This window comes from Elephantulus edwardii, unplaced genomic scaffold (assembly GCF_000299155.1).
Source record: "Elephantulus edwardii isolate Elephantulus edwardi_28Jun2011 unplaced genomic scaffold, EleEdw1.0 scaffold00005, whole genome shotgun sequence".
Classification (NCBI taxonomy): Eukaryota; Metazoa; Chordata; class Mammalia; order Macroscelidea; family Macroscelididae; genus Elephantulus; species Elephantulus edwardii.
Genome location: NW_006399755.1, coordinates 21,943,755 through 21,956,347, shown reverse-complemented (window position 1 = coordinate 21,956,347; position 12,593 = coordinate 21,943,755). Strand labels below are relative to the sequence as shown.

General features: G+C 36.4%; 1 protein-coding gene across 3 annotated transcripts in view; it reads left to right on the top strand.

Annotated features, from left to right (window-relative positions):
- Positions 1-12,593, top strand: part of MIER1 (mesoderm induction early response 1, transcriptional regulator) — a 71,499-nt gene that overhangs the window by 2,204 nt on the left and 56,702 nt on the right. Inside the window, exon 1 of one of the 3 annotated variants that reach the window (XM_006879750.1) lies at positions 1,710-1,776. The exons of 1 other annotated variant lie outside the window; for it this stretch is intronic. In XM_006879750.1, the coding sequence (XP_006879812.1) occupies positions 1,710-1,776 (67 nt within the window). Of the gene's footprint in view, positions 1-1,709; positions 1,781-12,593 lie in introns of those variants that run through there. One more of the 3 variants, XM_006879751.1, reaches the window with a different exon arrangement.

Genomic DNA, 12,593 nt, shown 5'->3' with positions numbered 1-12,593 from the left:
GTGTGTGTGTGTGTGAGAATGTGGGATAGCCTTGAAAAAGTGGTTTAAAAATGTTAATTCACTGTGTTTAGTAAATTGGTTAAAAATAATTGCCCCATAAAATAGCATTTTTTAGTACTTTCATGTGATAAAAATAATAGGAGCTTGCCTGAAAATAAGAAGGTCTTTAGGTTGGGAATGGAAGCTAAAGAGCCATGTATTCAGGCTTTGTATAATGATTGTTTGCTTTGGGACTTCTTAAACTAGCCACAAAACTAACATGAAATTGACATTAACCACATTTTAAAAACATTTTAAACAGTTAATTTTACTACAATTCTGACTACACATTTGGATATCACATTAATAAGTAATATAAACTAATGATTTGTAAATGGTGAATTTTTTTGTCTTTAGCTCTGTCATTCCTGTTTTCAGCTCTTATAATAACACTAAATAGGCTTTAGAGATTTGTTGTTGTTGTTGTTGTTAACCCAATTATAAATATTGACTAGTTGTGTTTGAATAAGAACAAAAAAAGACACCTGTGAATTAATCCAAAATGCTAAAGAAGTAGAAGGTACAGATGAAAGTAAAAAGGAGGTAGATTTGGTTTAAAGCAGAAGACTTTTACAAATGTTACAATTTATTTAAAAGAAGCAAACTCTTCAGGAGGTTTAACAATAGACTCAAAATGAGGGAAAGACTATAAGTTCTTACTTAAACAGAATTAACTGAAGATTTCTGACACTTAAGATTCTATGACTAATCAGTAATTAATTTTTACACATTTGATATCAAAGAGAGTAAGCAATAGTTTTGAGAAGAACTTTGACTTCCTTAAGGAGGCTCCTGAAATGTTCAGAGGTCACACAACAATAAACCATCACATGTACTGATGACCTACAGTATTTGAACTATTTCTTTTCATCTTTAGAATACTTGAAATAGGAAAGGGGGGGGGGGGAATCACCGAAACCACATTACTGTGAAAATACTTAGAGGAAACTTTCTTCACCAGTTGTTAACATTTAAAATTAGTAAAATTGCAACATAATTTTAATAACTTTAAAAGTCATTTATCTGTAAGCTAATTTGCTCATTCAAATGTCAGACCTCAATTTTCCTAATAATTTCAGAATTCATTAATAGTTTAAGGGGCTGTGATCTTTTATCACAATTATTTTTTTATAGTTTACCTGATGAGTCCAAGATAAATAGTAGTAAAATGAATTTTTCTCCCTCATATTTTGACAATACTTAACGTTTTCCCTTTGATACCCAATTACATTTCCTATATCAGCTTGATTTTTTAAAAAAAAAAAAAAATGGAAATTCTTTCATTCCCATGGTAGAAAGTCTAACTTTACCTTTAGGACTCTTATTCTTTTATGTTTCCCCATATCAGGCCCATTTGCATTCATTGTTCTTTTCCTTAAGTTATTTCCATTAGTGTATCAATCTGAAAACTAGGAAAGGAATTGACATTTTAAAAGGTCTCTTTTATTTCATTTCCAAGGCCTATTTATATAATTCAACGGAATCGCTCGGAAATGATATATCTATGTGAACATATTTCCCTAAGGACTCTTAGAAAATACTTTTATATAAATATTCTAAAAAAAAAAATGAAACCTGTACAGTACAGTTAATGGTGAAATTTGTTTGTAGTTTTGGGAGCCCTAAAGTTTTCCTTTCTCTTCTTTCCCTTGCTTTTCTTTCAGTAGAAAATGTGCATCAGATGTTTATATTTAATTGGTTTACAGACTGTCTGTGGACTCTTTTCCTGTCAAATTACCAGGTAATGTCCTTTCACTTAGCAGCTACTTCATAAACCTGTAAATGCAATTTATTCCTGCACAGATTATTTTTGGACATAATTTGAAGTTAATGTTGAAAATTTGGAAATAGGAAACTGCTTGATTTAGAGTCTAGCATTTTAAGGAAGTACACATTATTTAGTAAAACAGCCCTCCCTCATGTTGCATTGTATTAACATTAGTAAAATTGTGTATGTACAGTATGTTGTATCATTGGCACCACACTATTAGTAGAGAATCATTAATTTTTCCATTTAACTGGTTGATTTTTAAAAATTTAGGAAGGACCCTTGAGTTTTATTTTCTTAAAAGGGTCTAGAACTTTTGAAACTTTCAGTTTAGTAAAATCTGCTAATGCAGATTTAGCACCACTTTTTATCTGCTCTATTAGTGGAAGTAAAACATGTATTCTTATTTTGCAAGCATTGGCTCAGGGAGTCATTAGAATTACCATTTGGCAGCTCTAGCACAGTACGTTAAAATAATCTTTCAAATTGTAAACATATGAACAGGTTCTTTTCCTTTATGTAGTCAAATCGTAGATTACACATATCCATGAAACAGCAGCGTATCAGTTTTTTGGGTTTTTACCACTTTATCTATTGCAAAATTCAACCAGTGTTGCTACAGCCATCACAGGAATAGTTTAAGGAGAAGCAGATAAAATAACATAACGGGAATGGCGCACTACCTGTTTGTTTAAAGCACTCGCTTTTCTTAATCTCTTTGCTTTAACCTCTCTATAAAGATTTAGTTAGGGAAGTGGGATTCTGTTTCCTATCAGTAACAATCAAGGGAGTATTTTTGTTCAGGGCTTTGAACTGCTTTCCAGTCGCAGTATTTGAGGTGGTTGCATCACTCAGCAGCAGCACTTAAAAATCGATCTCCATGTAAAATACATTTTTAGCCTGCGATCTAAAAGCTGAACGCAGCTCTTTGGAGACCTTTCCTTGGCTGCTGGGCACCAGAGAGCGCCTTCCCAAAGTTACAATCCTGGATTGTGTAGGCGGGGGAGGCTCCTGTGAGATGCCTACCTCCCCCCCCCCACACCCACCTTGACTCCGCCCCTCCGCGCGCCTACCGGAGAGGGCTAGCTACAGGGGCGCGCGCGTGCGCGCGCATCTCCGCTCCCGCGCGCGCCCAGGCCTTTCCCTCCAGTCCAGTCCAGCCCAGCCCAGTCAGGGCGCCGCAAGGGGGCGGAGTGGGGTGTGGTGGGCGCGCTCGGGCGGCTCCTGCGCGTTCCCGCCGAGACAGCAGCGGCGGGAGCAGCACAGGCGGTAGCGGCGGCCGCTGGAGTCCCGTTGCCGAGTCTCACATCCGGGTTCTGGCCGTGACCCAGCTGCGGCCGCTGCGGAGATGTGACCCGTCAGTACGGCAAATATGGCGGAGGTAAGGGGAGCGAGCTCCCCCTCCCTGTCCCAGAGTCCGGCGCCCCCGGGCCTTGGCGGGGAAGGAGTGGAGTGGGCCTGGCTTGGAGAGGCCCAGCCCTGTCGGCACCACTGCCCACCTGTTGTCCGGAACAGGCCGTAATCTGGGCTGGCTGACTGACGCTTTTCCTGGAACTTCAGTTGGGATGGGTCCTGGAGAGAGGAAAAAGCGAAGGCGTAGTTGGACTTCGGGGCGCAGTTTGAAGGGTCGGGTGCTGCGTAGTAATGCTTACCCAGGGAGGCAGCGGAGGAGGTAGCCCCAGCCTTGGCAAGAGGCGCTTGTGGCGTAACTTTGCCGGCCGGTGCTGGGGTCAAGAAAGGAGCTGGTGCTTCCTCTTACGAAGTTTCGTCCCTCCTTAACCAAGATGCTGTTGCGTCCTTCCGCGACACCCCTACCGTTTGCTGTTGACATCCAGTCGGCTTGGTGGGGGGAAAACGTTGCATTCAAGGCTTCAGATTAAATCGGTAGTTTTCCAAGATAATGATAAAATGAGAGTAAAATTAATCGGGCTCGTCGCAGTGCGTAGCTTGTTTGATTTTGTTTGGGGTTCCCCCCCCTTTACATTTCAGGAAAGTTCTTTACCGTCTTTACTCACCTTGGGGAAGTTGTTGTTGCTACTATTTTGCTGGCTTGTAAAAAGTTCTTGAAGTTCTTTTTCATCAGTGCTGAGTTATTTTACATTTTTGGGCTTCGAATTTATGGTCAGCCAACTACTGTTAATGTATTGGACCTTAAGCTAGTAGAAATTACAAACTAGGCCTCCAAGTATTTGAAATACTGCTCCCCCCCCCCCCCCCCCGGAAGAATTTCATTCTTTTTCCTGCAGTTTAGGAAATGATATATCTAGACTTTAATGTCTCCTTCGAGATAAGCCACTCTAAATGTTTATTATCAAGGCATTTCTCTTGTTTGAATTACTTTTTCCTGGTCTCAGAAGCACCCAGAAACAAATTAAGGAAGTAGGTATTTTATTTATGGTCCAGTCCCTTATTTTCTCATTTGCTGAATGAAAACAATAGTGAATGCTTTTGTCAGTATCCTAGTATCTCTTTTTGAAGCCTTGGGATACAGATACATATTTAGATAATGGGAATTTTAACTTCAAGGCATTTTTCCTGCACCTGTTGAGTGGAGAGAATTGAAGGTTAACTTTTCTCACTCGGCCTTTGGGAAATGTAGTTTCAGACTTCTCCAGCTTGCTTTGTATCCTGGAGTATTTACTGTTACAGGAAGAAGAGATTTTAGATTTTACAGTAGGACTGTTTGCTGCCAGTATTCTTTTAAAACATAATATTTCTGATTTCTCAGTTTCCGGTTCAGAGTTATTTTCATTTCTTTGCTTTTCATGTTTAAAGACTTATTTTCAAGGCACAGAAGTTTGGGAAAAATGGACTTTTTCTAGCTCCATTCAAAATCAGTTCTTCTATTTTAAGCTTGTTTAAATGGGATGCAGTGGGAGGAGAGATTTTTTATACTTGGATTTACAGGTGTTTTTGCAGTATTTAATCTTACCTGCATTCTTTTAAAGTGAATACCCTTTAGATAAACAGTAGTGTATTACGACTGATGTGGTTTCTTACTGTTCTGCCGATTATGAAATTATTTGTTTTAAGGCAAGATAGCCTAAGAATGTAATTTATTGGATTTAAAAATACTGTGAAGTTTAAGATTTGAGAAACTACAACCAGAAATTTTAGCTGCTCAGAGTAGTCAAAGCTTCAAGTGGTGATGTTGTTATATACTGTCCACTCAGGATAGACTCATCCAGTGGGTTTTTGGAGGTAGTAAGTCACTTGGGAGAGGAGGGAGATTGCCCACCTATCTCTCCCTTAAGGGATTAGTAACATTTTGGGTTTTTGTTTCAGAAATTAAGATGATTGGAGTAATTCACAATAGAGTTAAAACATTATTTTCCTAGTATTTGGTATTGTGTGTTTTAGTTCTATTACATATTTCATCACTTGCAAAATATAATTTAACTTAATATCTATAGAGAAACATGAATGATTCAATTTGAGAAAGAAATAACTTTGTTTTGATGCACTTAATAACCTGATAGTTTTATCTTTTCTATTCTTGCTAGTGAATTTGGAGGGAGAGTAAAAAGAGAGGGGCACCTTTGTCTTTAGTTGTAACTTAAAACAAGTCAGTAACAGGGAAGCGGAGGTGAAAACTAAAATTGATTGGTAATTTTCCTGGTATCAGTATTTTAGGAATAAAGATTTGAGAGTCCCCGTACTCCCTCTGCCCTCCTGATTTTAACTCTGTGGAGACCTTAAAGGACAAGAGTAGTTCTGTTCTTAGGGTTTCTGAGACTAAATCTTGACAGAAGACTGCCATATCTTCTTGAGATTGGTGAATCCAGACAGCTGGTGTTTCCATTAGCAGCTGCGTGCTGTGCCACCAGGACCAGAGAAGGAAAAACTTTTGTTTTTTTTAATGCTATTATATGCCTTTGTATGAGCTTTCAGTAGATTAATCTTTCATGATGCCAGTATATAGTGATATGTGGGAAAATAATTCGAATGCTGAACTGTTAGTGCAGTTTTTTCCAGAAGACACTGTGAAATAATGGTAAATGCAAAACAACTGTATATGTTTATCTGAGGGGAAAACAGGTTATGGAGAATGTCTCCAGAGAAAAATGTAGATATTATGCTTTGGGGGTTTTATTGTTGTTTTCCTTCATAAGATAATAATTCTACTGGGTTTTACCAGGTATAGAAACATTTGAATGCAAATAACAGAAATAGATTGAATGCAAATTTTCATGCTTTTTCTTGCCACTGTTGTCCATCCATAATTGGAAGTATATATATTATTCATAAATTATGTAGTAACCATAGATTTTCATGTGCTTAATAGAAAAGATACTTTAAAAGTATGTTTTTATAAGATACTTTTTAATAACATTAATTATTCTTTAAAATTATTCACTATCCACCCAAGAGAAGTCATTCTTTGCCTCATAAGAAGAAATTACAAGGTTGTCGGTTTTCAAAGGCATTGAGAGTAAGAAATAGTTCATCCTTTGGGCTTTATAAGGAATGTTAATATAGGAGACCTTTGGGAATTAGCAATTCATCTTTTATTTCAGAGTTTGTAAACACATAAGGGGTTTCCTCTCAAGGAAAAAAATCCTACCACACTTAAGTCCTGTCCTGTCTTAATCGGCCATGGTAATTTCTGTGATATAAAAGTAAAAACATGTACATAGACTTGTTAATTTTAAGTAATACGTCTGTTTCTCATAGAGTTTTTGTCTAACATTTTTTAAGTGATTGTGTTTTGTTTTTGAAGGAGTGATCTACCAGAAAGTGTTAATTTCTGTTCTTCAGTAAAATTTACTTAATGCATTAAATTAAGGCCTTAATTCTCTGGTATTGTTGTTGTGTACTGTCGAGTCAGAACTGACCCCTAACTGACCCTCCAGCCAGTTTTCAGAGGCAGTTAATCGCAATGGCGATTGCCCATCTTTCTCTCTTGGAGTTGTGTACGTTTGGTATCGCAGCACATCTTACCACCAGGCCACCAGATTGCCCTTAATTCTCTATACTGAAAATGAAATACTAATTAGTGTTACTGAGATTTTATTCCAAGTAGTGAACACCAGTGCACCTAAAAATATTTGAGTGGAAGCAGGAGTCCAAGAGTGGGGAAAGTACAAAAAAGTATTTACTGTTACTTTGGTAAGTTTCCCAAATAATCCAGATATCAAATATTGCTATTAAAACATTTACACGTCCTTGTATAGTTGGCTATACAGAAATTTCTTGCTTAAGTCCGGGTTGAGTTTTTATATATTTTAAAAGATTTTAAAAATTCATTACAGTAATTAATTGTTAAATACTACTTTTGCTTGAGACCCAGTTTGTCCTGTGGTTGATTCTGTTGTTTTAGAAGCATGGCTTCTTATAATTGTGATTATATATAGCACTGAAATTCATAAGGTAATACCTTTGAAAAGCTCTGTATAAGAAGAGAACGTTTATAATACTTGATTTTTTAAAATGAGAAAAATTTTGAACAGATCTCCATCCATAGTTAAGTGCTTCCTAGGAATCTTAGGCCTTTTGAGCAAATCATAAGAACTTAGATCTTGAAAGAAATGGAATTAAATAGGAAGAAATAGAAATCTAATTAGAGACAAAATGAAACTGAGAGTTTATAACATTTCCTTTTGTTCATGTAATTAGTCTGTGGCCCAGTGAGCCAAGAACCCAGAGTTCTGAATCTTTTTTCTACAGTGTTATTCTTACTGTTGTATACTGTCCAATCAGATCCGCCCTATAGCTGACCCTCCAGCAGCTATTGCATAGGAGGAGGTTGCCCATCATCCTCCAGAGCAGCTAGTGGATTTGAACTGGCTGCCTTTGGGATTGCATGCAGCACAGTTTGTTACCACAAGCCCACCACACTCCCTTCATTGTTCTTCTAGCCTTTAATTATCACTGCTGTGATGAATTTGATTAATTGGAAGAGGTTCTTAACTTTTTAAATACCCCAGCATTTTTGAAAGGAACAGTGTTAAATAATTTGTGTGAGAAGAAATTGTGACCCTTGTCGGCACAGTATGCATGCTTTCCAGCAAGAGGCCTCTACCTTTCTGGCTTCTTCATGCTGTGAAAATCTGTAGAGTATATATAAATAAGTGATGGTAACATTTAAAGAAATAGTGGTGAAAGTATTTTAAGGAGAAATTAAGTTATGCTCTTTAATTCATTAAGCATATGCTTTTGTTTGCCTGAGTAAAAGTGCTTAATAATTACTTAGTGCTTATAGTCTCTGTCTTTTTAAAAATGATAACATTATTAAGGTTTTTTTACTCTGTCCCAATCCATGGTTTTTCTTTTGTATGGACCATTCTAGCACCTTTAAACATTCCAGCACATTTAAACATAATCTGAGGCACTGAATAATTGTTTACTCTAGCAACAGCTTGGCCAATTAAAGCACAAAAGTTTGTAGATACTTTTTTTTTAATTTTCTCTATATATGTGTGTTTCATTTTCCTTTCCTAAGAGAAACATTTACCTGTTTTATCATACAGTATGTGCCTGATAGAAAACTAGTGACCTAGTGATGGATTTGACTGATGATCAAACCCTTACACAGGAGAAAAATGTGATTGACTTCCAAAAAGATACACAGCTTTAGAAATACTCGTTCAGTTCTATTATGCCTTGCATATTCACAGTGAGTTGGAATCACCTCAAACTCAATAGCGTTGGATTGCCATTGTTTTTACTAGAAGAAACAAGGTAAATTTTCAGAAATGAAAACATTTATAAAAATTATTCTACAGAGGTGTGTGGTTCGAATCCACCAGATGCTTTGCTGAAGAAGGAGTGACAATCTCCTCCTTTACCAGTCAGATCCGATTTGACAGTACATGCATAAAAAAATAATTAAAAAATTATTCTGAAACCAAAAATTTATAGGAGAAAATGAAAATGCCTTTTAATTTTATCAACTCACCCTAGTTGGTTTCTTTATAAAAATGAAGAGTGATCTATGCAAGCAAGTTTAAAAATTCTGACAGTATAGAAAAGGATAAAGGGGAGGAGGAGAAGAACCTCCTCCTGTCTATTCTGTATAGGTAAACATGGTTAACAGATTCATATGTTTTCTTATGGGAAAAATATTCTGTGCCTGTGCCAGCCCAATTTATTTTTTGTTCTATATGGGGTGTTTATGTTGTTGTTGTTACACTTAATATATCTTTAGCATTTTTTTTTCTTTCAACATGAACACATCTTTCTCATTTTTTTCAATAGGTTCATGTTTGCTTGTTTGTAAGAACTGTATTTTATTTCTAATTAAATGACAGGATAGTTTTCCCAATATTTTCCTATTTTTGTCAGGTGTATCAGTAGGATAAACTAAATTGTCGAAATGGTTAAGGCATTTTCTATTTCTACTAGTAATATGTGAGTTGAGTACATTTTATTGCTATTTTCATCCTAAATTTTAAATTATCTTACTATTTGCATTTTTTATTAGTGCTTTCTCTGAAAACAGGTGAAAAATTAGAAATGAATTCCATTTTAGCATGTTTCCTTTTTTACCAATTTGCAGTACTAATTAAATGGTGGTAGTTACAGGTTTTCCTAGAAGGTGTTGTTAGATGTAAGAGTTCTAAAGAGACATGAATAAGTCTGACAGAGTAGATGACAACTTATGGCCATTCTTTTTAACCTGCTCTGAACATTAAAAAAACCACTTTAATAAAGAAGAATGAGAGTGTGAAGGGAAACAGGTAGGTAGCATAAGAATATTTTAATATAGTTGTTTCTCTGGGTGATAGAAAAAAACAGAACCAAAGAGTTAAAGGTCCTAGGTTTCAATTCTGCTGTTACCATTTATCGTAGAACCTTGATTATGTGATAGAACCACTTTATAATCCATGAAACCACATTATATTCTTGGGCTTGCTAGAAAAATGGGATCTGTAGAATGGGCATTAGTACCAGGTCTATGATTAAGTATCTATAGTCTTGTACATTTGAAAATATATTGTAGGACGTTAGCTGTTCTTTCATGCCTAAATAAAAAAAACCCTCTTTTGACATGAAATTCTCTTACGATACTAAACTCATATTTTGCCCAAGAGATAATAATTTTATTGTTGTTGTGTGCCGTCGAGGCCCTTGCAACTCATAGTGACCCTGTGTATAACAGCCCTAAACTCTACTCTATCCTGTGCCAGTCGCACTGTCTCCAATATACCCATCCCGATTACCCGAGTCACTGAATCATTCTACCTCATAGAGGGTCTCCACCTCCTGGGCTGCTCCTCCACCCTCCCAAGCATGATGTCCCTCTCCAAGGACCGGTCCCTCCTTACAACATTAGCTGAGCAAAATAATGTTTAGAATAAGAATTGTTTTAAACGGCCAGAGCTCTAAAAAAACCCCAGTCTTTGATTTAATTGAAAATATTTTGAAGAAACTGGTACAGTGGAATTTTATTTTGAATATAAATATTTCCTCTCCCATTATGCTCATTTAACTATATGACACTCCACTATAGTTAAGTCAGTTCCGACTCATACTCTGCAAATTAGAGTGAAATTGTCCCATAAGGTTTCCAGGGCTATATTCTTCATAGTAGCCAAAACCCTTCACTTTTCAGTTAATAACTAAGCAGTTAATCACTGTGCCACTAGAGCTCCTTCTTGTCTTTGTGTGTGTGTGTGTGTGTGTTTGTGTATGTGTACTATCAAATCAGATCTCACTGGCACAGAGGAGATTGTCCCTCCTCCAGCAGAGCATTTGGTGGATTCGAACCATGCACCTCTTGGATTGTAGTGCAGCTTCTTTCCACTAGTGCTCACCACTAGAGCTTCTGATGCATAAAAGCTACTAGACAAATCATGATCATTGAAAGATTTTTAGTAGGTTTGAAATTTTAAAAAATGTATGTGAAACCTATTAAATGAAGTAACCTTTAATAGTGTATGCTTTTAAGGTTGGTTTTGTGTTTGGTGGGTTTTGTGGGGGGTGTTTTGAAAGCCAGCGTTTTATCTTTTTTTCCCTATTTGATTAATGTTAACGAACATTTACAGAGATTTTGGATTTCCATTCATTCATTGTTGCACTTTTCCCCCTGTCCCCACTTCCCCTCCAGTTCACTACTCTCTTTGTAAAGTAAAAGAAAAATTTTTCATTGGTATACAAATCCCCTCCAACCCCCACTGCCCAGAGTACACTCCACTATGCAACCTTAATTCTGGACACTTGTGATAACCATAATACCCTATCATATATAGCATTTAAACTGTTCTCTCCCTCATCTGTTTCAATGCAGTATACATAATATATCCAGTCTTACCCCAACCCTGATGTCAGTCCCATTCTACAGCAATGGCACCATGCAGTATTTGTCCTTAGCATTTTATCTTAAATTCTCAAAACTCCACATATATGGGCCGGGGAAAGAACCACTTAAAAACTCAAGTTACACATCAGGTTCAAGTTTCTGCCTACCCCTAGAGATACAACTAAGCATTTCTGTTAAGCTAATTTGTAAGAAATGCTGGTTTTTCTTGTGTATGTCTTGAACATTTGTTTTGAATATTTACTAAAAAATTTGTGGATAATGAACCTGGGACTACTTAAAAGCCGGTAGTTTTACACAGAGGCTGTGCTTGAAAACGACATGCAACAAGTGTGGATTAATTTTTAAAAAAATACTAATTTGTTATGTAATAATTTGTGTCGTAATTCCATTTTGAACCCAGAGATGTTAGTATCTGCTAAAAAATTAAGCAAACTAGAAACTTACTTATTTTTGTCACCCTACTCTCTAGTTTCCTGTTCTCATTCACTCACAGCTGTGGCTTCAGAACTGACTCATAGCTGACTCTCCACCAAGTTTCTAAATCTAAATTTCACAGGAGATTGTATATCTTTGTTTCTTGAAGCCACTGGTGGATTTGAACTGCCAGAGAGGTGCAGCCTTAGATTAGCAGCACAATTCCCTATACCACCAAAATTCCCTAACTAACTCCATTAGTGGTGTCAGGTTAAAAGGTAGCAGTATTCTGTTGACTATTTTGAAAGAATAACTTACAAACCACCATAGTGGTATTACTGGAAATAAAAAATACTGTCAGTTTTACGTGGAAAGATAATACTTACAGGGGCAGTTCTTATAAGCTGTTAGTTTAAAAGAGAAAATTAAGGCTTGTAAGAATATAAAAAGAACCTAACATTAGTCACTTTGCAGAATTTGGGATAAAATTTATTTATTCTGTGAATAATAAACCTAATACCATTAATGGTAAAGCCATTAGCCTTGAACAGAGATTGTGCTTACAAACTACATGAAAAGGGGAATAAATAATTTTATTGAATAAATGGATAGTTTTCACATGAACTTTGAACACCTAATAAGAACTGATCTTACCTCACTCTATTTTTTGATACCTCACTTTTAAAAATGTAGGCATCTTCGTAATTTCTCTTTGTTCTTCCCTGTCCTGTTTAGCTGAGAGGAATATACCAAAACCTCCCTATCTCTTTGCTAGTATTTTTTGCCACCTTCTATCTCTCTCCACTTACAGTCACAAGATAGCTACTTCCCAGTGAGTAGTTAAGGTATCAGTTATAAAATTCTTGTCATTTGTAAATAAAAAAAAAAAAACTAAGTTTGAGTAAGGATGGCAATGGAAAGCCACCTTACCTCTGTAACTTGATTTGTGCCACTATTAGAACCTCTACTCAGAATATTATTGCTTTTCAATTTTTGACTCATGCATTTTTACCTTGTTAAATTTGTATCTTCTAGGCTGCAACACTTCCATGATACATCTTCAAGGATATGAACATGTACGGCTAAGCACAATTGATAACAGTGCATCTA